Here is a 26,986-nt window from a genome sequence, read left to right on the forward strand (position 1 = left end):
GATGTCGCCGTGTCCATTTCGGGTGTGGGGTGCAGACGCCGGAGATAATCGGCTTCTGTGACACCAACGCTGTGTTCACCTCAGGTCTGTGGGGAGGACGCTGCGTTCATCCCAGGTCTGTAAAGAGCTGACCAAGTCCGGGCTGTGGGACAAGGATGCCGTCGGATCCTGGCAAACTGTCCCCAGCCACCGGCTGCATCTCTGGAACCTTCTGCTTCTGGGGAGTTTGGGAGAAATAGAACCAGAAAAGCACTTTGACCCTTCTTATAGAAATACATTAACGTAACAGCGAAAGTTGGACAGTCTTTTTTTTTTTTTTTTTTTTTAAAAGTCACAGAGTTCTCGCGAGAAGAGCTAAGCGCCGGGTTCGTACCTGTAGATCTCGCGAGAAGACTAAGCGACTTCCCTGGCTGTCGGAAGCTGAGCACTGGTCCAGGCTGTTGGGAGCCCCAGCGGCGCGATGGCGTCCCCGTATTCAGTCAGAGCCTTCCCAGTCAGCATCCCTGCGGTGATCATGGTAACTCGCAGGCTCTGAGGACTGGGCGGCGCCGGCGTTGGTGGGGATGTGCTAGTTCTTGCGTGAACAGCGCAGGCGCGGGCAGGCTCCCTCCTGAAACCGCGTTCTGCTCAGATGAATGGGGCAGACCCCGGGTGCGCACAGCCAGTCCTCTGGGTCCCCCAAAGGGCTCTTACCAGCTTCTACTGATTTCCCTACCCATCTCTGGGCAGCCTCTCCAGTGTGCTGGCTTTCCGATGTGGCACAGAAGATATCAGCGGTACCCAGTTAAGGACACTGGACTCCAAGCAGTCCCCAAGAGCTTTAGGGCTCCAGATACCGGGGCTGGTCTTGCCTTGTGGAGCAGTGCCCTTGGAAAGGGCATGGGGAGTGCTAGGAAGTCGGGACTAGGAACTTAGTATTGGTTGGAGACAGAATCAGAAAGATTTGAGCCTTCGGGTATGGACTTAAGATCCCAAAGAACTGACAAGCACACTGTCTAGCCAGCTGGGTGCTTCAGGAGTGTCTGGGACAGTCATGCGGGTGTCATTAGGATGGCTCTCATTTCTCATTTTTCTCATTTCTTCTGCATGGAGTTTGGTGTAAGCAGCTCCACACATTCCAAGTCCACATGATTTTCCTTAGCTTGTTAGTTTAGTTCATAGTAGCCCTTCACTCAATCAAAAGAGGCAGGTGGGCAATAGTTTCCATTCTGTGTGGTCAGACTTAAAAACCTTTACCTAAAAATCTGGGAATGTGTTTGCAATTGAGGCGTCGCTGTTTCCTCTCTCTTGCCCCAGCTTGTCTAAGAGTTCTAGTATAATCCCCAAACTCAACGGAAGGGACCAGTAGCTCCCGCTACCCACCCTCCAGGTTTCTAACAGTGTATCCTCACAGGAGACAGACTGGACAGAGCCCTGGCTCCTAGGGCTGCTCGCCTTCCACCTGCTGTGCCTACTTCTCACGTGCTTCTCATCACAGAGGTATAAACTACAGATCGGGCACTTCCTGTGTCTGGGTGAGTAGGAGAAAAGCGAACCCCTGTGTTCACTCTCCTTGCTGTGATACTGACTTGGGTTTCCTCCACACACACACCCCCACCCTGCATTGTGTTTTCACGGGGTTTCCCAAGCCTTCCATTCTATATGGAAATCATGAAGGAATCTTTGGACCTGGAACTTGTTCCAGGTTGGCCAGGGAAGATGCCAAATGTCAGTTTACTAAGATGTTGATTCCCTTACGCTGACTCTTACACAGATAATTCCTGCCTGAGTTCAGTGTCGCTCATCTCTCATGCAGATGTTTTCTTGCCAGGACTAGTCCCATACTGCCTGCTCTGGAAAGCAGACTGCGTATTAAGAGAGATTCTATGTATAAAATATTATTCTCGGTTAAAGATTATGACTTTAGGAGTTCTGGGAAGGGATTACGTGTATGGAATGGAGAAAGATTGCGTCTTTATTACATAGAAACAGACACAGAATAGAAGTCGTGGTACTTGACCAAATGGGGACATTCACTATTTTGGGCCCCTCAGTTGGGTCAAAAGGATCAAAATGTCAGGAAGAAGAGATCAGTAACAGCTGGCTTGCCTGGGCATGAGGTCTAGCTCAAGTGAGGACAAGTGGTCAGAGCCCCTAAAATACAGGGTGGGACATGGGGGGAATCTGGGTCACAGGTCAGATACCACAGTCTACGGGAGCTGAGTGTCCCAGACTGAGTGATTACGGTGTAAATGCTTGATTTTTGTGGACACCGGAAGGATGAGAAGAGTTTGCTTGATCAGTGGAAAAGCTGATTTTAGACAAACGTAATCAGTTGACTGAGAGGCAGGCAATGTGAACACGGAACAGAATGGTGTCCATTCTTCCTTTGAAATTTTTTACCTGAGAAATTTTGGGGTTACACTGGTAAGCAAAATAGACTCCTAAACTTTATATAGCTTCCTTGGGGACACTCAGATTCAGTAGTTAACCATAGAAGCTTTATAATTGTACTGTTACCAGCTGTGGTGATTGTTTTGATAAGAACTGAGGTCTATACACTAGACTATATGGAGGAGCCTGTGTCCTACAGGCAGAGTGGAGGCACACAGGCCTGAGCAGGCGAGAGGGCTGGGCTGAGAACTTTGTCCAGAGTGTATATGTACAGAAGTCTCCAGGGAAGTACCTTGAACGACGGATCAGCTTCCTAAGTTTAAGAACAGTGCATGCACTTGCAGTTTTGAAGAGGGATAACCACAGGCATTCTTGGGAGACTACAGACACTGCTGTGTGCTTTGCTGCTTTATGGCTCAGTAAAATCCCAAAGAATATAAAAACACTGCAGTTATGTTCTTGTCTTCACAAATGCTGAGATTAAGACTCTTGGTGTGTTACATATGTGTTGATCTTTTTTTGATTCCCATTAAGTGGACATATTTTCTAACTTCACAATCTTAGAGTCCTTACCACATCATAGTTAAAATAGAAATTGCATTTTTTGGTGTTCTGTTGAATTGTTGTATGTAAAGATGTATTATCTCGTTCTGTAGTGACTGTCATTGGTCATGAAATTCTAACATAAGTTTTCTATGTTCTCTTAGTAGTGTTAGTCTATTGTGCCGAGTACATCAACGAAGTGGCTGCAGTGAACTGGAGGTGAAGTCAGCTTTTCATGCTCTTGACTCTGTCTTAGTTTTCCGCTGCAGTGATACTATCACATGGAACTTTCTAAAGAACATGAAACCCACAGGGAAATTGAGGACTCCAGGAATCTTGGCCCCATAAATATTAAGCATCTTGTACATATGGCTTTAGGCCTTAAGAAACGAGTAGTTAAATATTTTGTTGTTGTTAACCAAAGACTAATAATTGTATTTATTAGAATAGTTACAACCTCCTCATTGATGATATGTGTTACTAAACAAAAATCCCAGTGCCACTTTTGGGATAACTCCTTCTGGTCAGGGAGGCCTTAGAGGGTTACACAACAGTGAGGTATTTTAAGAATGGCAAAACTTTGTTGACTGTACTACATGAGCTCTTAAGGTGCTGACCAATAACTTACAATCTGTGAGAAAACACTGGGAATATTATAAAGTAATTTTGAGTATGTGTTATTACTTGAGAGCAAGTGGGCCTTTCTCCTGCCCTCTCCCTTTCCTATACCTGGACCATGCCAGAGCCTCCAGAGTTTCCTCCCTGCATCCCCAGCCGCAACCCTCCCACCTAAGTTGTCTTAACTGGTTCTCCTGTCTCAGTGAAGATTACTCCCAACATTCCAGTGTGTCCTTCCTTAGTCACTCAGAGGCAAGCACAGAACCATATTGATGACGCCCATGGCCTGTGCTGTAGCCCCTCCTGCGGGCCCACTGCTACCTCAGATTTGTGTTGTCCCTTCTGGTCAGAATCTCATCCTGACCTCTCATCACACACATTCACATGCTCTCTGCTTTGTTTCAGTAAGTCAAACAGTCTGGGATCTTTCTTCTCTCCAGAAGATAAGCTTCCTTCAAGACTGAACCCATCTGTACATTTCCCTGCAGTAACCTATAGCTCATGTAGCAGATTCCCAACCACTGTTACGGAGTCAATGGAAACAACTGTCTACCGTACTTCCACATTACCAAGACAGAAATGTCTACCCCTAGACAAGTGCTGCCTTCTACTGCCTGGCTCTTTATCCTTGGGCAAGTTGGAATCATATGGCCTTTAGGTCTCCTACACAGAATGACAGTTACTTCACTAAGGTGGATGGGGGCAGGAAGCACCACAGTATTTTCTTCAGTAGCTGTAGCAAGAATGGATCTCTGACTCTAATTTATGAGAAACATTAAAGCTGTTTCTGGGCTGTTTTGAGAACCCTTCAGTGAACCCCGACTATGAACCACTGTTCTCCTGTTACCTTCCAGGACTGAAAGGGAACCATTTTGTTTTGTTTTTCCTACAACAGATTGTTTGCAAAGTATCAGTACTTTGACTCCCGGGGAATGTTCATTTCTCTTGTGTTCTCAGCGCCGCTGCTCTTCAACGCCATGGTCATTGTGGTATGTATGACACAGACATTTATGTCCTGGCTTTCTTCACTCAGATGCTTTCCAGTTTTAATCATGACTCCAAATGATTTTTAGATTATGTGGGTCCGGAAGACTTTGACTGTGATGACTGACCTGAAGAACTTACAAGAGAAAAGGAAGGAGAGGAAAAGGAGAAGAAAGGAAGAGTAATGCCGAGCTTCTGCTGTGCCCCATGTTTGTCCTCTGACTTGGTGGTTTCCAGCTGGGAGCTGCACATGGCCCAGATGTTTTCTGTCAGCTGACTCATGGTTTGGAAAAAGGTTCTTATATCTTAACACATCACAAATGGTTCTTATAGTTTACTCTGTTTGGAGCCCTCCTAAAGCTGTTTGTTAGAACTAACAGTGTGACCCGGAAGCACGGTGAATGGGGACCCCTCCTTTTCACGGTGGGAGCTTTCTGGTTCAGCCACGCATCGTACACAGCTTCTCACAAGCTGTGGTAGATCTCAGTATGGAACTAGAGTTCACACGGTTTTGAGTGTGGAAACTGGGAATAAGCAGACCCATCCTGCTGTGACCACTACCTGCTCCCTCTTCTGTTTCTAGCCTGTAGTGGTGGCTATCAGCTAAGGGTGGCTTTGTTCCCCAGAAATTTTGCTGATGCTTGTCACCGCAGGTGGACATGACTCTTGTGTCCATAGGATAGAGCCTAGGGTGCTGAAATCCCCCAGGGCACAGGACAGCCCCACCATGGAGTATAGCTGTGTATATAATGTCAGCAGTACCCAGGCTAAGGGAGCGGTGGGGCAGGTCTGGAGAAGAATGCAGTGCCTTTCGGTTCCCATGAAGCCAGGCCTCTGAATAACTGAGTTGGGGCTATGCCACTGGAAATGTTTTGTTTAAAAATACTAAGCTAGAATGAAGGCGGTAAAGTCCAGACTCTGTGGAAAATGGTATGTCAAATGAACCATTTGGTTTTATTTTTTCTGGATAAAGAATTATAAATTCCTGCATACTCAGTGAATGGCTTAGCTGTTTCTACCCAGACTATGACAAGTGCAGACAGTTCTTCCCATGTGTCACATCTTGTACAGTTGGGGGCTGGTGAGCACAGCAGGGCGTGTTGTCACCTCTGCTTTGGTTTTGCCAGACACCCTTGGTTTGCTGCTATGGAATCCGGAGCGATGAATCTGTAGAGATTACAAGTGACTGAGACCCAGGCTCAGAGACAATATTTATTACCAGAAACACTATACACTCTTGGCTTTAGTTTAAAGAAATATTTGCGAGTTATTTTCTTTATTTAATAGGATTTTTTTTCCTTTCTAAGTGAAACATTCTTAAAAGTTCTAAAATAAAATAAAATCTAGTTAAAACTATTTAAAAGGTTAAAAGTAGATAGTTTGATAGACTACGGTTATGTTCTGAAACCCAGTTATATAGTTTTTACTGTTTTTCCAGCTTCAGGCTTAAACAGAAAGCCTATTGACTGACTTGTGACGATCTGATAATCCGTGGTGTGAGTCTGTGGCTGCTACTGCAGCACTTAACCTGAACTGTCTTCACAGTCTCTTGATTTGTTCCACTTTACATTGAACAAAAAAGTGCCAAAGAAAATAACATAGTGTAGTAAGTCAAATTTTGAATTTAAAATCACATTGTTAAGTCATGAACACTGTATCTAAGGATGTACCTAATTGTATGTTTCCGAAATTTTCTGGTTCAGGGTATTTGATCATTTTATGGTTACAAAGGTGCTTTCTATAACATTGGTTAGTTTCATAGAAAAATAAGAATGAAGTAGCCAGTTAGATAAATCTGAAATAATCGAGTGTCAGATAGGTCTGGGGCTCATCAAGCAGATCTGTTCCCCTAAGGCCTTTGTGTCTGAGGCCAGTGGTGCAGAACGGGTCAGAGAGTGGTTGAGATGTCTGAGTTCTGGCATATGTTGATATTAATACCTCAGACTATGTAACCATGACCTTGACTTGGGGGCTTTCATGACTTGTCTCTGCGTGTATGGTTGTGGATGCACATGTGCTTAGTTTTTGAGATAATTAAATGTTTTGTTTTGTTTTATGAAAGTTTTGGATTAAAGAGATGGCTCAGTTGGTACTTTGCATTTAAGCATGAAGACCTGAGTTTGATCCCCAGACTCACTTGACATTTGTTCCCAAGCATTACAAGCCAAGTCCAGTTGCTGGAAAACCAACTTGATGGAGGGAAGGAGCCAACACTCCAGGTTGTCCTCTAACCATATATACACACAAAATAAAGTGATGTATTAGTCATTCCTGACGAACAACACCTGAAGTTGTTCTCTGGCTTTCACACATAATATGTGTGCACACTGGTACACACATAACACGTGTGCAAATGTATTGTGTTTTCTGAAATTGACTCAGTGGTAAAATTGTACTTGGAGGAACTTCTTCATATTTTGTCCTTATATTAAGGAAAACCCTGCAAACTGGAACTGAACAAGCAATTGGGTTCAGTGCTGCTCTGAGGATTTTACAGGTTAGCCTTGTGCTGTGTTCACACTTCTGTAAAGAAAACTTTACAGGCAACTGATGGACACAGTGAAGATTCACTTACTGAGTAGTTGTGGAAAGCACTGGAAAGGCCTAAAATAACCATTTTACGCATTCCAGCTCATGAAACTTCATGTTTGGTCATTATCGTGCATTAATATACAATGAAATGTTTGATAATACACAGTGTGCTTTCTCGTGTGTGCGTGTGCGCGTGTGCGTGTATGTGTGCGTCTGTGTGTGTGCCTGTGTGCATGTGTGTACCTGTGTGCATGTATGTGTGTGTGTGGTGTGTGTGTGTGTGTGTTTGGAATCTAACATTGAGCAAGATTTCTCAGTGCTGGCTTCTTGGTGTCTTCCTGTGACCCTCATACTGCTGGAAATGCAGTGCCATAAGCATCAAGGAGAAAAGTCAGTATGGAGATCTGTAAAGAAGAAAGCCACAGATGGGTCTGTTATTAACATACCATGAGAAATGCAGTGTCATGGGACCGTGATCATCATCTCTCTTCCCCACACAACTTGTGCATGTGAAGTGTTCATAGGCCTGCTGAGATAACAAAGCTTCAACATCCTTCAACAGGTATTGGAGTCTACCACACACTGGTTCCGTTTCTGATGGCCAGACCCGATGGCTTTCCTTTGGTAAGGACTCCCACAGAGGAGCCTCCTGGGTGCCTTAAGTGGAGTTTAGGCTGGTGTGATGTTCTGCCAACCAGCCTGCTATTTATGAATGTTTATGGTGTCAGCTGGGGTCAGGGAGTGCCTGCCCTACATCCATTCATTCGTATGACAGAGAAGGAGTGGACAGCTAATGCCAGAGACTGTCAGCATGGGTATTATGAACCAGTGGTTAGAGACAGTGCTGTTTTAAATAGTTAAGTTTATGTAGTCATCCTTTGATACGCACAAAGAGTAGAGTCTGGGATCCTCTTCAGATACCACAATCCTTAAGTGCCCCAGTCTAACATAAACTGGCATAACATCTGCACAGAACCCACACATACCCATTTAAGTTTAATCTTTAAGTAACTTAAAATATACAATCCAATGAAACACTATGCAAGTTATTGCCGTACTTTTTCAGAAATAATTTTTAGAACAGCAGAGATGCAGTTTTTCCCTTGAACACTTTCTGTCCAGTGTGGCTAGGATCTGAGTATGCAGAAGCTTGGTTGGACATTAGAAGTGTTCTGGAAAGAAGGCAAGGAGGCCCTTAGCAGTGTATTGTGTTTTAAGTGGTTCCATAAGGGAGAGAATGGTGGGACCATATAAGGTTGGGACAAGCTGCAGGCTTATGGGAAGGCAATGGGAGACCCTGAGTAGGATGGGCCTAGCCAAGTCAGCAAGAAACCCCACCCAGCAATTTCCAACCTGAGGGACCCCAAGTTCCTAAAACCTGGAAAGACTGACATTCCTTAGTGACATGGATACCCATGACAGTGTTGTTTAGGACAAAAGTGGGGCCTGTGATGTAGGATTTTCTGCACTGAGTCATCTGAGAGGAAAAAGGAGAAGAAGCATGACGTAGTTTGCAGGTCTTAAAACTACAGATTCAGGGTTGCTTCTGATGCAGTCATGGGTGGGGGAGTGGGTACCGTGTGCTCTGGGTAAAGAGATGAGGTATTTCTCAGTGGACAGCAAAAGCAGGAAGCAGGTGTGGACAAGTGTGGGTCAGTAGGAGGAGCAGTGAGGCTGCTAGAGTCATGTCTGCAGCAGGAGAAAGCATGTCCAGGGTTAGACCTGAAGGTAAGAGACGCTGCTCTGGTGAAAGGAGTTGGTGGCCCTTGAGTAAGCAATGACTCTGCCACCTAGGCTTGGCTGGAGTCTGTTCCAGTGATGTAGGGCGAGAATTATAGCCAGTGGGACATCTTGTCCAGCAGGTTGTTGTTATCTTCCCCTCTGCAGATTTCTTTTTCCCACTTTCACAACTTATGATTTCATTGTGGTTCATCTAGGCTTGTCTTGCCTTCTAAAGTACTCGTTATCAAGATTAAAAATTTCTAGGTCACTTTTTTTTTTTTACACAGAATTCATATAGAAATATATAAAATGTAGAGGACATGAACTCCAAATTGGAGGCCCAAACAGGTGCATTCTCTCTCACATACCAAGAGGCCTCTGTAAAGCTGGTGTCTAGCATGGCTGCTGGCTCCAGAACTCATGCCTTGTCCACCTGCAGTATGCGACCAACCTGTCTTGTGTGTCAGAGGTTCCTATAAGCTACAATGAAGCACAGCTCGGTTCATATTGAGTCCAGTTGCTCTTGATATATTGGTTTTCTGTTTTTTACTACTTTCTTTTTGTGTCTAAAACTAGTGCTGACCTCATGTAAATGGGGCTCTACATAGCAGAATGTCTTAGTTTAGGGTGTCTTAGTTTGGGTTTCCGTTACTGTGATAAAACACCATAACCAAAAGCAACATGAGAGGAGAAAGGGTTTATTTCATCTTACTCTTTCCACAACACAGTCCAAGAAAGTCAGGGCAGGAAAGCAAGAACCTGGAGTCAGGAACTGAAGCAGAAGTCACAGAGGAGTGCTGCTTCCTGGCTTGCTCCTTCTGGCTTGCTCAGCCTGGTTTCTTGTACAAATCAAGACCACTTTCCTAGGGGTGGCACTGCTTGCAGTTGCCTGGGATCTCCCCTATCGATCATCAAGAAAATATCCCAGAGGCTTGCACACATGCCATTCTGGTGGGGGCATTTTCTCAATCAAGGTTCCCTCTTCCCAATTACTGTAACTTGTGGCAAGTTGATAAATACCAAGTAGAACACAGGACCGAAGGGAATCTGTGCTTACAGGCTTAGTCTCCTTAATACTATCAGGCGGGTCACAGGTTCCTGCATATTGCTTGTGGGATGTGTCTCCTGTAGCCTTCAGCTGACCCACTGCAATGACCTCTACTCAACTGCACCTCCTCTGGCAGGCTTGGGCCCCCTGTTTTTTTTGTTTTGTTTTGTTTTGTTTGTTTTTAAGATTTATTTATTTATTTTATGTATTCACCATTGCTCTCTTCAGACACACCAGAAGAGGGCATCAGATCCCATTAAAGATGGTTGTGAGCCACCATGTGGTTGCTGGGACTTGAACTCAGGACCTCTGGAAGAGCAGTCAGTGCTCTTAACTACTGAACCATCTCTCCAGCCCGGGCCCCCTGTTTTAAGAAACTACACAAAACATTGCTTATATGTCTCTAGCAACAGAAATGAGTTACTGGAGGCAGCTCATCTGTTTATGTCCATGTCTTATGTGGCACTATTCCGGAGTCCCTTGACTTCCTACTGCCCCATCTGCTTGGTATTTTTTCTTGCTGTTTCCAGTCTTCACCCAAGCTTACCTGTGTTGTTATTTGAAACATCCAGTGTATTTGGGACAGGTGGTCATGTTATAAGCATCTGTCTCCAGAAGCCTACCTTCTGTCGTATCATTTTTCAGTCACTTCACCATTACAATCCTTCTATTATAGAACCTGATCATCCATTACCTCATAGTAACCAAACCAGATAAGGTCCTGGCCAGTTTCTGATATGGAGGTGCAGTTTTGTAATGACCACCAATATAAATAAGGCAGATACTCATCATCTTCAGGAACTGCCTTATCTTTCTGTTATTGGCTTGGGATAAATTCCTTGTCTGTCAAAGTAGCTTACAAAACAACTATTTTATGGCAGCTATTGTTACTGAAGTATTATTCAGTTACTATCCAAAAGGAATCCTGGTATCAACTATACATGCCTCCTAGGATCAGTCTCTACTTAATCACAAGAAAAATCCTTTTGTGATTAACAGGTAAAATCCCACTGCTTATTGTGTGTCCTTGGTTATCAGTGGGGTTTGTTTAACATTGCCTTTTTTTCTTTTTGTATAGTCTGATCACTGAGACACTTTATTCTTTGTGTTACTATATAGCCTTTACAAGTACCTTTCTAATTTTATGTCGGAATCAACCACAGATGCAAATGTGTTTGCCTGGTCTGCCTTTGAATTTGACTTGTTTATTTATAGTTGTATACTTAGGCCACATAAGTATGCCTAAAGGATTATCCCCAAAGGCTGAAGATATCCTCTTCCTCATAGGTCCAGAAAGGAGTAGGTAGCTGGCGTTGAAGAAGTCTGCATAGCATCCTCAACTGTCTTGGGAGTGGGTGCATGGCCATGCTCAAGCATCTGTTTGGCCTATTTCATGGAGTCCATGGATGGACACCACTATAATTTTCAGGCCCAGTTCTCAAACACACCATTGCAGTGGCAGGAGTGTTGAGAGCCCACAGATTTGAATCCTGAAACCCTGATTCTCTTTCTTGTGGTCGTTTGTAAAGAATTACAATGTGTCTGTCCATGTGGTCACTCAGATTAGTCTTTTAAATTCTCCTCTGTAGGTTATTGGTAATGATAATTACAAAGTCAGTAGAAGCTTTAAGCAATATATTTTGACAACATAAAATTTTATCCAAGGATGTATCAAGACATTTGGTGTACAGAATAGTAAGTTTCACTTTTGAAGTAGGTGGAGTACCTTGACAGGATATTGTCTCTCTTCAAGTGTGATTCTCAGACTTAACTGATTTCTCCCTTTTTAATAATTGATAGTCCTTCTCTGGCACTGGCAGCCTGGCCACCACTACAGTAAATGCATATGTGAAGGAGAATTAGTAAAATTAGAAAAACAGAGCCTTAGGGCCAAGGGCTGGTGTGCAACCTGGAACATATGCAGATGCAGACTCGGCCCCTGATCATGCTACCAGCCTGGCCATGGAATCACCCTAGCTCTGAGCTACGACAGAGGCCTAAGATGGGGAAGGATTCACTTTATGGATTGGACCTTCTTGGAGGACCACCGTGGTCTGTGATGCTTCTGGAGGCCACATTGTTGTCTGTGGTCTGTGTGCTGTCCCAAACCATGAGAAAGCCTTAGATCCTTGTGAATATATGCAGTATATGCCTCGGATTGATGCCTTGGTAGTATCCTCTGGCTTTGCTGCCTCCAGGGGGTATCCAGATGTGAGTGGCATATAGAGCAACCTGAAGCTATATTGAGACCTGTGGTCCATTCAGCCATTAAGGCCATGGATGGATCAGTGGTCCTGATGCAGCCTGAGGCCATGTTGATGTTTGTGAACTGTGTTGCCACCAAAAACCATGCAGAGATTTGTGATCTGGGTTATCAACTAGAGCCATGTTAATGTCCCTGGGCCAGCTTGCACATGTGCTGATGGTGGGAAGAACTGGGGTTGTTCACATGATCACATGAGTCTGTCCAGCATACGTGTTCATGTGTTATGAACCAACCAGAGAACCAAAGATTACAGAAGACACTGCAGTAAGACAGAAGTATAATCTTGGACACCAGTCAGTCATCTGACCTGTAGAGGTCCCTGTATCTTGGGTTCATAAAGCAAGTGTCAAGTACTGAAAGGCTGTTGCTTTTCACTTAACTCACCAGAGGGCGCCAAAGCTCCATGTCACCCACTGTCAAGACAGCTGCCCAGGCTATGGTTACTGAAGGAAACAAATGTCATTAAGAAAGATGTGGGTGGGGGAACACCCCTTAGAGGCAAAGGGGAGGGGAGGTGGGGGGTGCGGAGGTGAGACTGGGAAGGGGGACAACATTTGAAGTGTAAATAAATAAAATAATAAAATATTATTTAAGAAAGAAGGAAGGAAGGAAGGAAGGAAAAGAAAGAAAGAAAAGAAAAAAGAAAGATGACCTAATACTTTTGATTGAGGAGTATCTTCCAGAACTAAAGGAACTGGACAAACAATGGTGATTTAGTTTCTTTTACATTTAAAGTAGATTAACAAAGCACATTATGTAACATAATATGATGTACATTCATCAGTCAAAACAACACTAAAATGTCTGGTACACATCATACATACAAAGCACACATGTGACTAGAGAAAGTAACACTGAGTTGATTTTTCTGTTACACTAGCAATGATCTTAAGATCGTTTTATCAAATGAAGGAAGGAGAGTAAATGTGAAAGATAATGGGGCCATTTCTTAAATAATCTGTGATCTCATATGATGCTGCAATGAGTGGCAGTGGATGCTCGGCTTCTGCCGTGTGCTTGGCATTGAGGTGCTGGCTTTACACAGGAGGAGGATGGTGCCTGGCATGGATGGGTTTCTGCCTCAGAAATTCTGAGTATAGAATATAAATTGGATGCTAAAGAATCATAAGGCTCCTGGCAACTTCAGCTCCAGGTTCAGGCAAACAGCTCCTTGACCTGTTTGCACATGTGTTGATGGCGGTAATAACTAGGGTTGATCACGTGATTGAGTCTGTCCAGCATGCATATAAGCTTGTGTCATGAACCAATCAGGGGACCAGAGATCAGAACCACAGCCAGACCTTCTGCTAGAAACATTCCTGCTCCTTCAATAAATAAGGCAATGGGGAGGGACTCTGGAAGTAGCCTCAGGATTCATTCTGTCCTTGCATCCCCTGTTTCCTGCACATTGTGCCTTCAGTGCACGGTGAGCACCGGTGCTGCTCAGTGGTAGTTCTTTACTTCATAGCTTCAGAGAGCCAGGAACATTGCATCCTATCGTCAAGTGCTTACAGTGCTAGACTCTATGCAGGGTTTGCCCAATGCCTGGAAGTGATGTGGCTTGGGGAACAGGGCACTTGGGCTGGAATAAAGAGAAAGACTTGCAGAGGGACACACTCTTGGACATCAAGTACTGAGGCCACCATGAAGATGCAGTGGTGGGTGACACCAGCAAGAAGAAGAGGAAGAGAGCAAGGGAAGAGGCAGAGGGAGATGGAAGCAGGTCCCAGCTCTAGCTGGCAGAAGGACTGTGGGATGTACTAGAAGGTAGAAACAGTTTGCAGCCAATGGAGGCCAACAGCTCAATTATCAGCACAACTGTGATTCATGTTTCCAGCTGTGGACTCTTTAACTTTTTGCAATAATTTTACAAAGCAGGCACCATGATTATATGAAATATAAAAAAAAAATGAGAGACTAAGAACAGTGTTTACCACGTTCAACCCTACCATGCTGATGGAGAGAGCCCTATATGTCTGCATCTCTAGAGCTCTCTGCTCAGATCCTGCTGGTCTTGTCTGAGTCTGAGTTACCTCGCTCAGCGTCTCTGTTACTTTGGTGTCTGTGGTGAAGACTGAGTCCTACCCACTGACCCAAAGCCAGGCCTTCTCTCTTCCTCAATTCCAATCTCCCCTGCGGTCCCTCATGCCCAGAGTCTGGCTGGAAGCCAAGCTCTCAGTATATTCTTCTAACCCCAGCTGCTCCTGTCAGTGTGCATGAGACCCAGTCCACAACCTGCTGCCCTTTTACAGCCAAAATCATTTCTCCAGAGTCAGCTGAACCCCAACTTTGCGCTGAGCAGAACCTTGTTATACTAACAAAGGGGATGCCAGGAAGCTCTAGAGCTACAGGATGGACGTTTGGGAATCCCTTTTCCTCCCAGGAACGCTTGGCGTCTACAGGGAAATGGGATGAAATAGCAGAAATAGATGTCCAAACTGCAAGCTTAGCCAGGAGAAGTTTAAGTAAAAGGCTTCCCACTGTAGGTTACCTCCAGGAGTTTGGACAGAAGACTGGTTCACACAACATTTCTTCTGAACTTGATATAGCACAATGGATTCTTTATTAATCTCTAGAGTTAACATTTAAGTTTATACTTTAAAGTATGACTCATTTTTCTGGAGATGTCATTTTCCTTTAGTCCCTTGATTATCTGATGTGAACTAAAACTAGAAGGCAAGTGACAAATGGAGCCTCATCTCTGAAGACTTGGAGCCCAGCCTCATGCTCCAGAGAGCAGGGTGCAGCCAGGAGTGGCTAGGTGTCAGCTGTGGTATTCCTTTAAAGTGTGGTGCAAGTTTGAGCTCAGTCATGATTTAGGGGAAACTACAAGGCGCTCTGGAGGACACCACAGCACAGGGAAGTGAAAACCAGCAAATGAGAGAAACAGGTTTCATGTCTGAATCTCCCCTGGGGTCCCACATGCCAAAGACACTCCGGCTTCATGGCAGCAGCAGGTTAATGACCAAAACGAAAGGGGAAATATGTATGATTTGTATTTTCCTCAAGATTCAACGTCATATAAACAAACAAACAAGCAAACTGAAAAATGCTGACAGTTGAAATCAGAGTATATATGTAAATCAGACTGCAAGTTCCGGAGAGAATGTATTCCCCTGGAGTTGTACAGAAGTTCAGCAGCAGCAGCCATCTTGAGTATTAATGGCAGTTTCTTCAAAGTTTATGGAGGTCTCTAAGTTAGCGGATCTTTTCCTCTCTGTATTGTATTTCTTGTTGAGCACATCTCCAGGAGGCTTAAGCAGCTGGTCTTTTCCAATCTCTGGAAAGCCCCTGTGCTGACTCCTATGAGGCTGTTCAGGACAGCACAGACCAGCCATTTGAGATAAAGTTCTCTGATGGTACGGTGTAACACACAGAGCCAGCCTCGCTGGGTACGAACACTATGTTTCCTGCAGACATGCAGTTTTGTCAACAGCTTTGCTTCATTCAATCCTCCAACGCCAATAGCAGTAGGGAATCCAGGATCCAGGCTGTTCATTCCCAACTGTGGGTTAGCACTGACCCTCAATAAGGGAGAGCTGGGCCAGGAGCAGGTTTTCCTGTTACAACATGGGTACCCAAATTCCAAGAATGAACTTCTCAAAAGACAAGTTTATCACTGTATCTATGCTGCCCCTGATGATCAAATGCAATATCTGTGCCATGATGTCACTGGCACCTTTTCCCACTCATAGCTGCCAGATTACCTTTCTAAAAATGAAGCCTTAGGTCTGCCTCCATCGTCCTTAGACTGCTATGAAGAAATTCCCCCTTATAATTTTGGCTGGGCCACTCAGATCTACTTATGGAGTCTGACCTTCCTGACCAACACAGGACACCTATCTCCTCTCTAAGACTTGGTGACAGGTTTGGCCTCTGCTTGAGCAGATCTTTATAGAAGTCAGGGAACCCACAGACTTGTAAGAAAGCTTATTCTGCTGTGAGAAAACAGGTACCATATTTTATTAAACTGTTATTATATTTTAATTTTTTAAAAAATAAAATAACACTCATTGGTGGGCCCAAGGGAAAAGCTGGACACAGAGCTCTTTAGAGACCAGTGAAATAGGCATGGAATGGAAAGAGAACTCAGGCGGTATCCTTGCATATCCAGTCACTGATGTCTGAGCCATGGGCTTCTTCCAGTCCATCCTGCTTCCTGATTAAGACTAATGGTTGCAGCTGCTCCCTCACTATTTCAACTCCCTGCCATAAAACTAAAACAAAAAACACAGGAAGGTAGAGACAGGCAGTGGAGAGGATACAGACGGGGGCTGGCCTCCAATCTGTGCTTGCTCACAGAGAAGACAGTCAAGGCTAAGTAAGCTTAGCTGCAGAAAAGCTGAACAGCTGACTTCAAGTGACCTCAGTCACTGCAGCAGCCTTTGCTGCACAGAAGTAGTAAAACTGCTTTGTAAGAAAGACTGAATGAGGATATTCTCAGGAAATAAAAGAATAAATAGACTGTACAAAGTTCATACAAAATGAGCAATGCTCATGCATATGAAAATAAGTCCAAAAATGAAAGAGAGAAAATTTGAAAGGAAGAAAGAAAAATGTGTCCTTAATCATAGATAAGTGTTATTACTTTTTACTCAGAGACCTCTAAATAAAATATTTGTAGATGACATGGTAAAATACTTGACCGAGATGAGCTCCTGTATCAGTGCCTGCCGTTTTTTTTTAAAGTCCTCCTGGTAATCTTACAAAAAATTTGTCTTATGATATATTAGCCAAAAGAAATAGTTTCATGGAAAGTAATGTAAAAATGTGTGAAGTTTTTAGGAATAAATACACAAAATTGTTTTTAAAAGATGCAAAGATGACCTGATAGGAAAGAATCCACAGGAAGATGTCATGTCAAAAGTAAAATACCTCCACATGCATCTACAGTCAGGGCAGCCAAGGGAAAAGAGGCCCTCTGAGGAAGATGCATGATTGGATTGATACCAAACTACAAACAGAGGCCCAAAGGTACTGAGCTGAGTTTCTAGCAGCATCAACAGGCAGCTTCCCCACCAGCTGCCAAGCTGTGAGGCCTCACAATTTCACAGAGCATTAAGAGGAAGATGGAGAAAGCTGACTGCCTACACTTAAATTACAAATTTATTTTTTTTTCAAAGTATTACTCAAGAGCATTTGGAAAGATAAAAGGCTGGCAAAAGGAGTCCTAGCCAAAGTGTATGAAGAATTTCCCCCAAGAATCCACAAAAAAAAAAAGTGAAAGTGGACATAAGGGAAAATCACATTTCCTGGAAAGGCTAGCCAGGTGGTGATTAGAGTACCAGATAGTCTTTGAGTTTCCCTGGGGCCATCTTCTGATCTGCTAAACATTGTCAAGTCTAAAAATGTGAAATATTTGCAAAGATGTGGAATAAAGGGAGTAGGGTCCAGTGTACTCAGCAGATACCCTGACCAAGGCTGTGGTGGGGAACATGTCAGACCTTCTGGCAGGAAGAGCTGGGGTCCCCTCGGGGACAGACCTTATTTACAGTAACCTTATTGGTCTCATCTGAAACCAAGGGTGTTAACCTGGGGGCAACTCAGTTTTGTAGAACAGTCTACCCAGCCCTAGGCTTCACCACTATGGAGTTTCAAAGCCACACTGGGTGTAACCAAGTAACAGCAGCCCCTGCTTAGGAGCTGCGTACGGTTCATCAGGAGCCAAACCATAATCGGAACAAGCTCCCTGTATACACTGTTGATGTGGGCTGGTGGAGCAAAACGGTAAAAAGGAGAAGCCCACAATTCAGCGCGCTGCTTTTCCTGGCAAGGGGAGATGTGTTTTGGGTTTGAAGTGCACCTAACCTGCCTTCCTCCTTTTTATGTGGTCTGTTGTCGAGAAGTATGATGTTGATAAAATTATTAGAAATGACTAAGCTTAAATATAGCGATGGTGTGACTAACATTGGCGGGTGAACATTTTCTGTCACATTCAAGGAGCAATCTTATTAGATTTGGAAAAGAAAAAAAAATGAAAACCACAGCAAGCAAGCAGGAAATTAGCACAGCTGGCCAATCCACACAGCCGCATCCTCTGCAGCCAGCACGCCAGCAGAGAGGTCACAATTTCCCAGAATGGGAGCTTCAGTGACTCAGGGCCTGGGACTCTGAGAGCTCCCTGGTCTTTAGGGGAACTCAGGGTACTCTCACTAAGGAGACTTCATCCTGTACAGTAGAAAGGCAAGGGTTTTCTACTGATCAGATTCCAAAGAACCACCCCTCTCATATCCACAGTACGAGGCTGAGCATCTTTCCCCACACAGATTTGCCTCATGTCAAGCTTCAGCTGCTCCTGTATCCCAACATCTGCTCTACCTCCATGTCTTGCACAAAGGAAATGCCCCTCCATCATGCTCCTCGAGGACATTTATCTCCTAGGGATATCTTGCACAGTTTCGTCTTTCCTTCCCTTACTCTAGCTGGAGGCTCTTGGACCCTCTATATCTACTTCTGTCCTGTTCTCTTTGGGCTCTCATCACATGCTTCTTCTTGGATACATGGGCCTCAAGTGGTGATGCTGTGGTCCCTTGTTCTCTGTAGGATCCCAAAGCCGGATCTAACTACCCTCTGATGTCCTTACACAGCTCAGAACACGGACATATAGCTGACCCTGTGACTCCAGCATAAAATACCAGTCTACCCCCTCCCCATCCCCCCATGCCTCCTCTTTTCTTCCATCTCTTTAATCCCCTTCCTTCCATTGATCAAATATCCTGCAAGTCCTAGCCAGGGCATCTATCCCTACACACCTGGGCAGTAAAGGCATGTGACTGTGGGTGTTGTAGTTTCTTTCATATAATATGACATATGAGATGGTATTTTTAGCTTTTATGAGCAAAATTAATTTCTCTGTAATGTGTACTTGTTTAGTTAAACAGAGGATACAAAGTCACAAAGCTATGTTTGGAGGAGAAGTTTTATTTTGGGTCCCCTGTACAGAGCCTATGGGAACAAGAGCTGAGATCCAGGGACCTTTCTGGATCTTTCAGCCTGAGGTGCAGGGATCATTGCACTGGCTACATATAGTTCTGAGTACCCTGATAGTTGCAGGGACACCAGAGTAGTTATTGGAGATGTATCAGACTTTGCCAAACAGTGGACCTCTTGTGGATGCTGAGACCAGAGCAGGAGGACACAGAGCTGGGTGTCTCACAGTGATAAACAGAGACAAGTGACCAGGCTGGTTTACGAAACCTTAGGGGAACCAGAAGGCACAATGCAAGAACCCATTGTGTTCTCAGAGGCAGAATTTGGCCTTAGGAATTGGGTCCACTGGCCCCCTATAGCCACATGATGAAATCGAGCTGGTACTGAACTTGGCTACTTCAGACTTACCTTTCTCCCCACCAACTTCCCCTCGCTGTAGGCTCCCCCACATGTCCTCACTGGAAAGCAAAACAGAGCCTAGGTTCAATGTCGAGTCCTCTTAGAAACAGATGTGTGTTGAGTGGCCCGAACATGCCAGCATGTGGCATTAATTTAGACTGCATTCACTCTGTAATTGACCCTTACTTTATCGACAATCAGGCTGACAATACCCACCACCCCCCCTCCGAGTTGCTAAAATATTTTAGAATCCATTCCAGAAAATCACTTTCCCAGATTTCTGAGTAGCAACTGTTATTGATTTCATTGCATTCACCCAAGTAAACAGAATATTTTGAATACTTAATACGTTTCCCATTATTTAGCATCACACAAACCAGATAATGGAGGCTTGTAGTGAGCGAGATTCCTTAATAAGCCGCACTGGCAAATCATTCTGGGCCCATCCCGAAGCCAGTTCCTGGAGACACAGATGTGTAGGGCTCAGGTTTGGGAACTCTTTCCTTCACAGCTCAGGGACATGTCTATACTGTAGTCTACACAGTTGCCCTACAGAGCCCTGACCTGCTAAGTGTCACAAATGAAACCCCAGGTGAAGAATCAGCTGAATTGGCCCCTTTGAGCCCTGCTTCATAAACAGAGTTCTGTGCTTTCTCCTGTCTGCCATCTGATGTAGAGATGGAAACCCTCCCTGAGCTACAGCAGGGGGCCTAGGGCACATGAAAATTCAGAGTACAGTGTAAGGAACCAGCAGAGACCTCGCTGTCGTCATCATTGTGAGCATGTGTGTCCCAAGGTGGAGCAAGTTTTCAGTGTGGCAGGGCTGTGCTGGCTCGGAATGTCTGTTCTAAGAACAGGCATCCCTCTGTGTTTGATGACATAGTTAGTAGGACTTTTGCTGAGGTCGCATATTTTAACACGTCTATCCTGCTGTGCTGCTGTCTGCTCCTGCCTTGCATTTTTCTCAAAGCATCAACCTTAGAGTGATCCTTACTTCCAGATGACCTAGATGGCCTCTTAACACTATCCAGGGTCCCTCTGGTCTCACCACCCTCCACGGCACTCTGTCCCCTTAGTGTACCTTTGGCAACAGTCTTAGATATAACATGAGGATGAATAGTCCCAATTACCAGCAGCACAGAATGAACAGAAGATTTAGTTTTGTTCTTACATGTACCTTGCAGCTCATCTCAGCTTTCCCCCGCCTTCTCCCTGCCCCAGCCCGACAGAGCTCTGTATAAACCATTCCTCTGAAGACATTCCCAGCCTTGGCCCAGAGGACAAGTTGTTCAATCTATGTCCTGATGCAGACACATGGGTGACCCCAGGGTTTCAGTCTGGTGGTGTGTCCACATGGCTCTGTGGAATAGTATAAGAAGAATGTTGACTATATACTTTCCTTTTGAATATTGGCCAAAATATTTTATCTGTTTTGGTCTTTTATCTTCTTTTGGAAGAATCACCTTATTTGAGTCTACCATTCGAACATTACTTGATAAATAATAGTCCATGTTATCACAGCTTTAACCACTTCTTTACACTATTAGAATATTTTTTATAAAAGCACCAGATCAAACAAGAATCAAAACCTAAAATGTTAATCTTAATATTTATACCTAATGTTACTATGTGTCTGACCTCCTCAGGTGGTGGGCATTGCATCCAAGCAGAGTCCGTAAAGAACTAGATGGTCTTTGATTTCCTCTATATATGCCCAGTGACAGGAAAGGTGAAGTTCACAGGTAAGACAGAAGAGCCAGAGTTTCCCAGAGCACTACTAGTCCGCAAGCCTTTCCCGCAAGCCTGTGTGAAAGCCGAGAAAGTGGCTTTTCTCTCCCAGGACAAATGAGCCTGGCCCAGCGCCCAATTTTCTGGAATCTGGAATGACAGTGGTATTGATTGCCCAACAATCCTGTGGTTTTTGAGAGCCTGGGATTGAAACAAAAGGTGTATGCTTCCCCCCAAGGTCTTCAGGTATGTTGCACTTAATTCATTAAGGGTACTGGGATATAGCAAGAGGTTGCAGGAAATGGGAATGGCCACTGTCAGCAGGCTTGGATGTGCAGCCCTATTGCTGGGATTGCAACTGTTGAGAGAAGACCCTCTGTTCGGCATGGATTCTGCCACTTTTTATCTTTTTCCAAATTAAGGTCAAAGAGGAATGCCAAAATCATAGTTAGGCAGCTGTATGAATAATCACACGAGTATTTTCTTCCATGTGCTCACTATAGGTCATGCAGAGAGAAATATTCTATACATGTAATTTGAATTGAGTTTCATATTTGGGAGGGATCAATTGACTGGCAGTATGAAGCACTTAGAGTTTCAAGTCTAACTTTCCGTGTATGTGAGAGCCGAGCCTATGGAGGCCGTTCTTCGGGAAGAAGGAAAGCACTAAGCGACTCTGGCTTAGATTACCCCACCCCCACCCCCACCTAACAGACTGCAGTGTAAATCTGTTCTGTGAATAAAAATGTCTTAATGTTTTGAGAAATTCAGCATAAAATGCAGACACTATTGTGATAGGAAGTCCTTCAAACCATCACCAAAGCTCACATTATCTTATGAATATGCAACACATTGAGGCTTACAAAATTTAGTCTTAGAAAGCCACTTCACTTCCTGAGAAAAGCATTTCGTTTTCCTATTTGCAAAGTTGCCAACACTGTGCAATGCACTTCCCTTCTTTGTAGAACCATGTGACAAGGTGACTCACAAGCAGCAAGTGACCACCATCTCCCTAAAGTTTGAGCAGCTCAGTGCAAACAGCTCATCTTAGAGGCAATGGCAGGCACTTCTACCCCACGAGTCTTGAGGTTCCAGGCTCCAGCTGTCTGGATCCTCTACCCTAGCTGCAGGTGAGGGACAAGAAGAGGGGGAGATGCCGGAAGTTCCAGGCCATAGGTCTGAAAGCTATACAGCTATTTGTGTTTTCTTCACAGCCTAAGTCAGTCAGTGGCACAGTACCCAAAAGAATAAATAGATCAGGAGAAAATGGCAGTTTAAGTTCTATCAAAATTCAGCACTACAAACCGTAGTCCAAACATTATCTATGTGTATATAATAGATATCTAAATATCTATATAGATATCATGCATATGTTGTGCAAACAGTTGGGGCCTGGAGAAATTGCTTTCCCCCCTTTTGGTGGAGTCATATTTGTACAGAGTATTATGTTTTAAAAGATACAATTGTAATTATCTTTGGACACTGGGGACTTGGCATTCTGTAGTTTCTGTTGGTCTTGAAGTCTGGCAGGTGCACAGATTTAACACATACGCTGCACTCATCCGGAAATCTGACATGTAATCGGATGCTCCCTCCAGACTCTGGGATAATATCAGGTGGCCTGGTCTTCAGGGAGGATCCTGGTGCAGTTGCATGCCAAGAGAAAGAGAAAGTCAGGAACCAGGCTGTACTTTCTAGGACAGGGGAGTGAGTATGTAAGAAACTTACGAGGAAGGTGGTGGAGGGGAAAAAACCAACACAGAAACTCAGAGACTCTATCTGCATGTTTCAATAACTTACCTAAAATAACAGAAACACTAGTCAGGCTCTGATTCTGAACAGGAAGCACAGATCTGCTGACCCCCAAGCTTCACACTGACACCCAGGCCTTTGGCTGAGCCCTAATAAGGATCTAGCTACTTAAAGCTGATGAATAATAAAGTCCTGTCTTTATAACACACCCATGTGTGTACGCATGTCACAGATCTATAAACCACACACAGAATTAAACTGAAACATATCTCCGTGGTGGAGGAGACAGAAAAGATGTTCTCTGAGTTAGGGTTTCTATCACTGTGATAAAACATCATGACTATGAAAGTATGTGGGAAGGGAAGGGTTTATTTCAGGTCTTTCACAGTTCTTCACTGAAGGGAATTGGGGCAGGAACAGAGGTTGTGGAGGGATGCTCCCGATGTTCTTTACTGCTTCCTAGGTGTCCTCTTTTATGGCAAGACTGGATTGCACCTCAGTATAAAAAGGACAGATTTTGCCTTTCTCCCAAGATTCCTACCCCTTAAACCCTTAGTAGAACTATATTTTATTTATTCTATAATGTTTAATCTTTGGCATCTTCGCACCATATATTTTGATAAAATTCTTTCTCCTCCCCCACCACTTCCCAAGTTCTCCTCCATCTCCCAATACACTCAACTTCATGTTATTTCTCTATCTTCAATAAAGGAAGCATGATGTGCACACACAGACACAGACACACACACACACACGGAGAGAGAGAGATACAGAGAGATAGAGATAGAGAGAGAGAGAGAGAGAGAGAGAGAGAGAGAGAGAGAGAACCTAGTCCCCCATTTGTGTTAGTCAAGTACTCCTGAACAGGCCCTTAAGTAGGGCCTGTCTTGTAGTGGAGTTGATGTACTCAGATTAGCACTGTATTTTAAACATAGTCTACCCTCTGATTATTCACACTTGAACTAGCATCAGTGGAGACCTGTGAGAGAGAATAACAGATTTAATCCAAGTCAGGTGAGAAAGTAGATTCCGTAGTCTGTTCTGGTGACGAAAATGTAGGTGTTTTTTCCTATTGTTTCCCAGTACAACGTGAGGCACATTCCAACTCCCGTGGCTTTTGCATTTTGGTAGATTGTTCTTATGATCTGAAGGACACAGATGGTAAGTTCTCTGGTGCACACCACTCTAAGAATCAGATTGACTCCTTTTCCTCGATTATCAGAGGATTTAAACTGGGAAACTGCCCCGTGCTTCTGTAAATAAGATCTCCTGTAGGAGGGGACCTTATATTAGCTGAAAACACAAGGAAGAGCTTCCTTTCCATGCCTTCGAGCTCAGGAACAAGCAACAAGAGTGTTTGGAAAGTTCTACTCGGAGGACTTGAATGTCAGTGCTTGCACCAAGCAGCATGACTCACACTTGTCTGGGTCTTGCTGGTCAACATGTCCTTTGTTTTCAGAGATGTTCATTCAGGAAATGTCTACCCACTCAGACTTTTCTTAGGTCCCTCAAGATTACATTTGAATTTCCTCAGTTAAATCAAGCTATCCAATGCTCAGAGCGAGATATATTAATTGTCTGCTGGTTATGCAGCTCACACAGACGCCACGCTCATCTTGGAACTAATGAGACCGAGGCTCCATGAGTCTTTCACAGCCATTTAGATAAGTCTGATTCACAACTTCATGCTCCTTTCCTAAGAGAGGATTCTGTACACTTTGTCAGTTCTCCTCCTGAGCACTCAGGACTAGCTTTTCACAGGGAGAGCCAGGGCAGAAGTTGAGTTGTTTCCACGCTCTGATTTCAGTTGTGACAACCATGAACACTTCTTTTAGCTGATAGAATTCAGGAATGATAGGTTCAGCCCAGCACTCTAGATCTCAGCTTCAACTGCACCTCATAGATATCCCTGAGATAAGCCTAAATGTAGGACCCACCTATCATACCAGACTTTTCTGTGTTTTAGGCCTGCTGCCTAGAGAGTGAGGCTGGTTAGAGTCTTACTGTCTCACTCATCCATGTCTGGGACTTGTAAGTGCGTTCCATCAAGCTCCACGCTGATCTCACCTTACTGGGTCATCTAGAGGTGTTAACACCATATGGCTCGCTCCACCTCATGAGACATCACAGGCAAACTCTTCCTATAACTTTCCTTATAGTCCTTCTTAATGGTTTTTCCCCTTTAAGGGTGACTCTTCCCTTGTTAAGGCAGATAAAAAGGTTGAGAACACAGATCTCAGAAGTGGATGGCACTGGAATGGGGAAGCAAAGAATATGGACCACTGTATACAGAAAGAACTGGTCTCAAGCTGTGCATTCCACTGGGTGCATACCAAGGTGCACATTCATGTGCCCAGGACCAAACTGGCATATCAGACTGTACTGCTGGGGAACCTCCGGGTGATCCTTCCTTACTTCAGTGGCTTCAGTGACTGCACCAGGGACAAGCATCCCAGCATCACTGCTAGGAATGCAGACTCCAATTCATGAAACAGGAGACTTAGAATGAATTAAGAGCAAGTCCTGGGTGAATTATGGAGTTCTTTTAAAGAAATGACTGTTTTATTGTTTAAAAAAAAAACAAATAGTAGCCGTTCTTATGGTCCAGGAAATTGCTAAACACCCACTGTGTGTTTCATTCAGGGAAAATGAAGTTTTTATATACCTGCCTGCCAAGGTCTTTACACTCCAGATGGACTCAGCATAGTCCTTAGCTTCCGCTAAAAACTCCTGAGGTCCTCATGTCTGATTTGTTCTTGGCATTGCCTATCTAACAGGGTGCCACCATACTTCTGTTATGGCTCTTATCAGCTGGCCTCGGTAAGGTTGTGGTAATGGTTTTCTTTCTGTATGCCTCTCCATGTATTCTGTGCCAGAATCATGTCAATACAGCCCTGTGCACGACAAGTTCATAATGAAGCCGGCATAGAATTGAGTGTGCAATTGTCAGCAATGCTTTGCACACTGTTCTCAGAGTTTCTAAAAATTTCATCTCTTTCTATAATTTTGTCTCTCCATGTATTGATAGCTTCCCGGCCTATATCTGACACCACTAATCAAACAGTTCTTGTTTTATTTTATTAACCCTGTTGAGCTTGTGTCACAGTGATCCTGATTCCGTATCTACTGCATGGCACAGCTCCTGGCACAGTGACAGTAAGTTGCATTGGATCAGTAGACCCTTGCTCAAATCTGGTGTGTGTGCATGCATGTAAATAAGTGTATGATATGCATGTCTGTGCACATGTGTATACAGATTTAGCTGTCTGTGAACAAGTCAATTTATACTCTAGGCTGGGCTAGAGTGAGTATATATAGACCTGTGTGTGCCTGTATGCTTGTGGGAATGTAAAACACGTATGGGAACTCAGGAGCTTTGAACTAACAACTGCTCTGGGATTCTTTTCCCAAGACTTAGCTGGAAAGTCTGGGTCTCAAGTTGCATGTGATGACGCTGAGCTGTCTGAAGACATTGCCTGCAGTAGCAACCAGTCTACCTGAATCTCTAGTCCAGTGAGGCCTTCCATCCACACTTTGCATTTCTTGATAAGGCACAAAGACCAGAGCCTCTTCGGTTATTAGACTTTAAGAACCTGAGCACCCTTGAGACACTGAGATCCTGAAAGAGATCTGGGTTTGGTCAGCCTTCTGTACGTGCTTCTCCTTGTTTGAAGTGGGACATTCTTATTCCTGTCTGGGCACTGGGTGCTAAGTGCATCTTAGCTACTGCATTTTCTAGCCACATTCTGTGAGCCAAATCCAGAAAGGTTAAACTGTATTTTGGTTCCTTGGTGCTCTGTATCAGCTTGGATAGTGCTAGGTATTCTGATGGTAGTCATTAAAGAAGATAATTGATTATCTTGAAAAATCAATATGAGCATCTGCCAGAACTATACAATTGTTAATCTATGGAGTTCTGGATTTAGACATGAAGGTTAGGATATAGGATAGATGGTGTCTGTGGCTTCTAGGGCCAAGAGCAGGCCAGGCGGTGAGGAGTTGCTAGCAACTGTTGTGCAGAATCCATCTTGCCTGAGACATGTGCTCTGATGAAATGGAATCAGACATTTCTCATTACTACGTCCTTTGAT

General features: G+C 44.2%; 1 protein-coding gene across 1 annotated transcript; it reads left to right on the forward strand.

The window, feature by feature from the left end:
• Window positions 1-394: 394 nt before the first annotated feature.
• On the forward strand, window positions 395-6,800 carry Tmem18 (transmembrane protein 18). The gene is made up of 5 exons (XM_028768839.1): window positions 395-517; window positions 1,394-1,514; window positions 3,081-3,135; window positions 4,430-4,523; window positions 4,608-6,800. The coding sequence occupies exons 1-5, from the start codon at window positions 461-463 to the stop codon at window positions 4,701-4,703; spliced, it is 423 nt and encodes a 140-aa protein (XP_028624672.1). The 5' UTR covers window positions 395-460; the 3' UTR covers window positions 4,704-6,800.
• Window positions 6,801-26,986: the final 20,186 nt, after the last annotated feature.

This window comes from Grammomys surdaster, unplaced genomic scaffold (genome assembly GCF_004785775.1).
Source record: "Grammomys surdaster isolate TR1022 unplaced genomic scaffold, NIH_TR_1.0 188, whole genome shotgun sequence".
NCBI lineage: Eukaryota > Metazoa > Chordata > Mammalia > Rodentia > Muridae > Grammomys > Grammomys surdaster.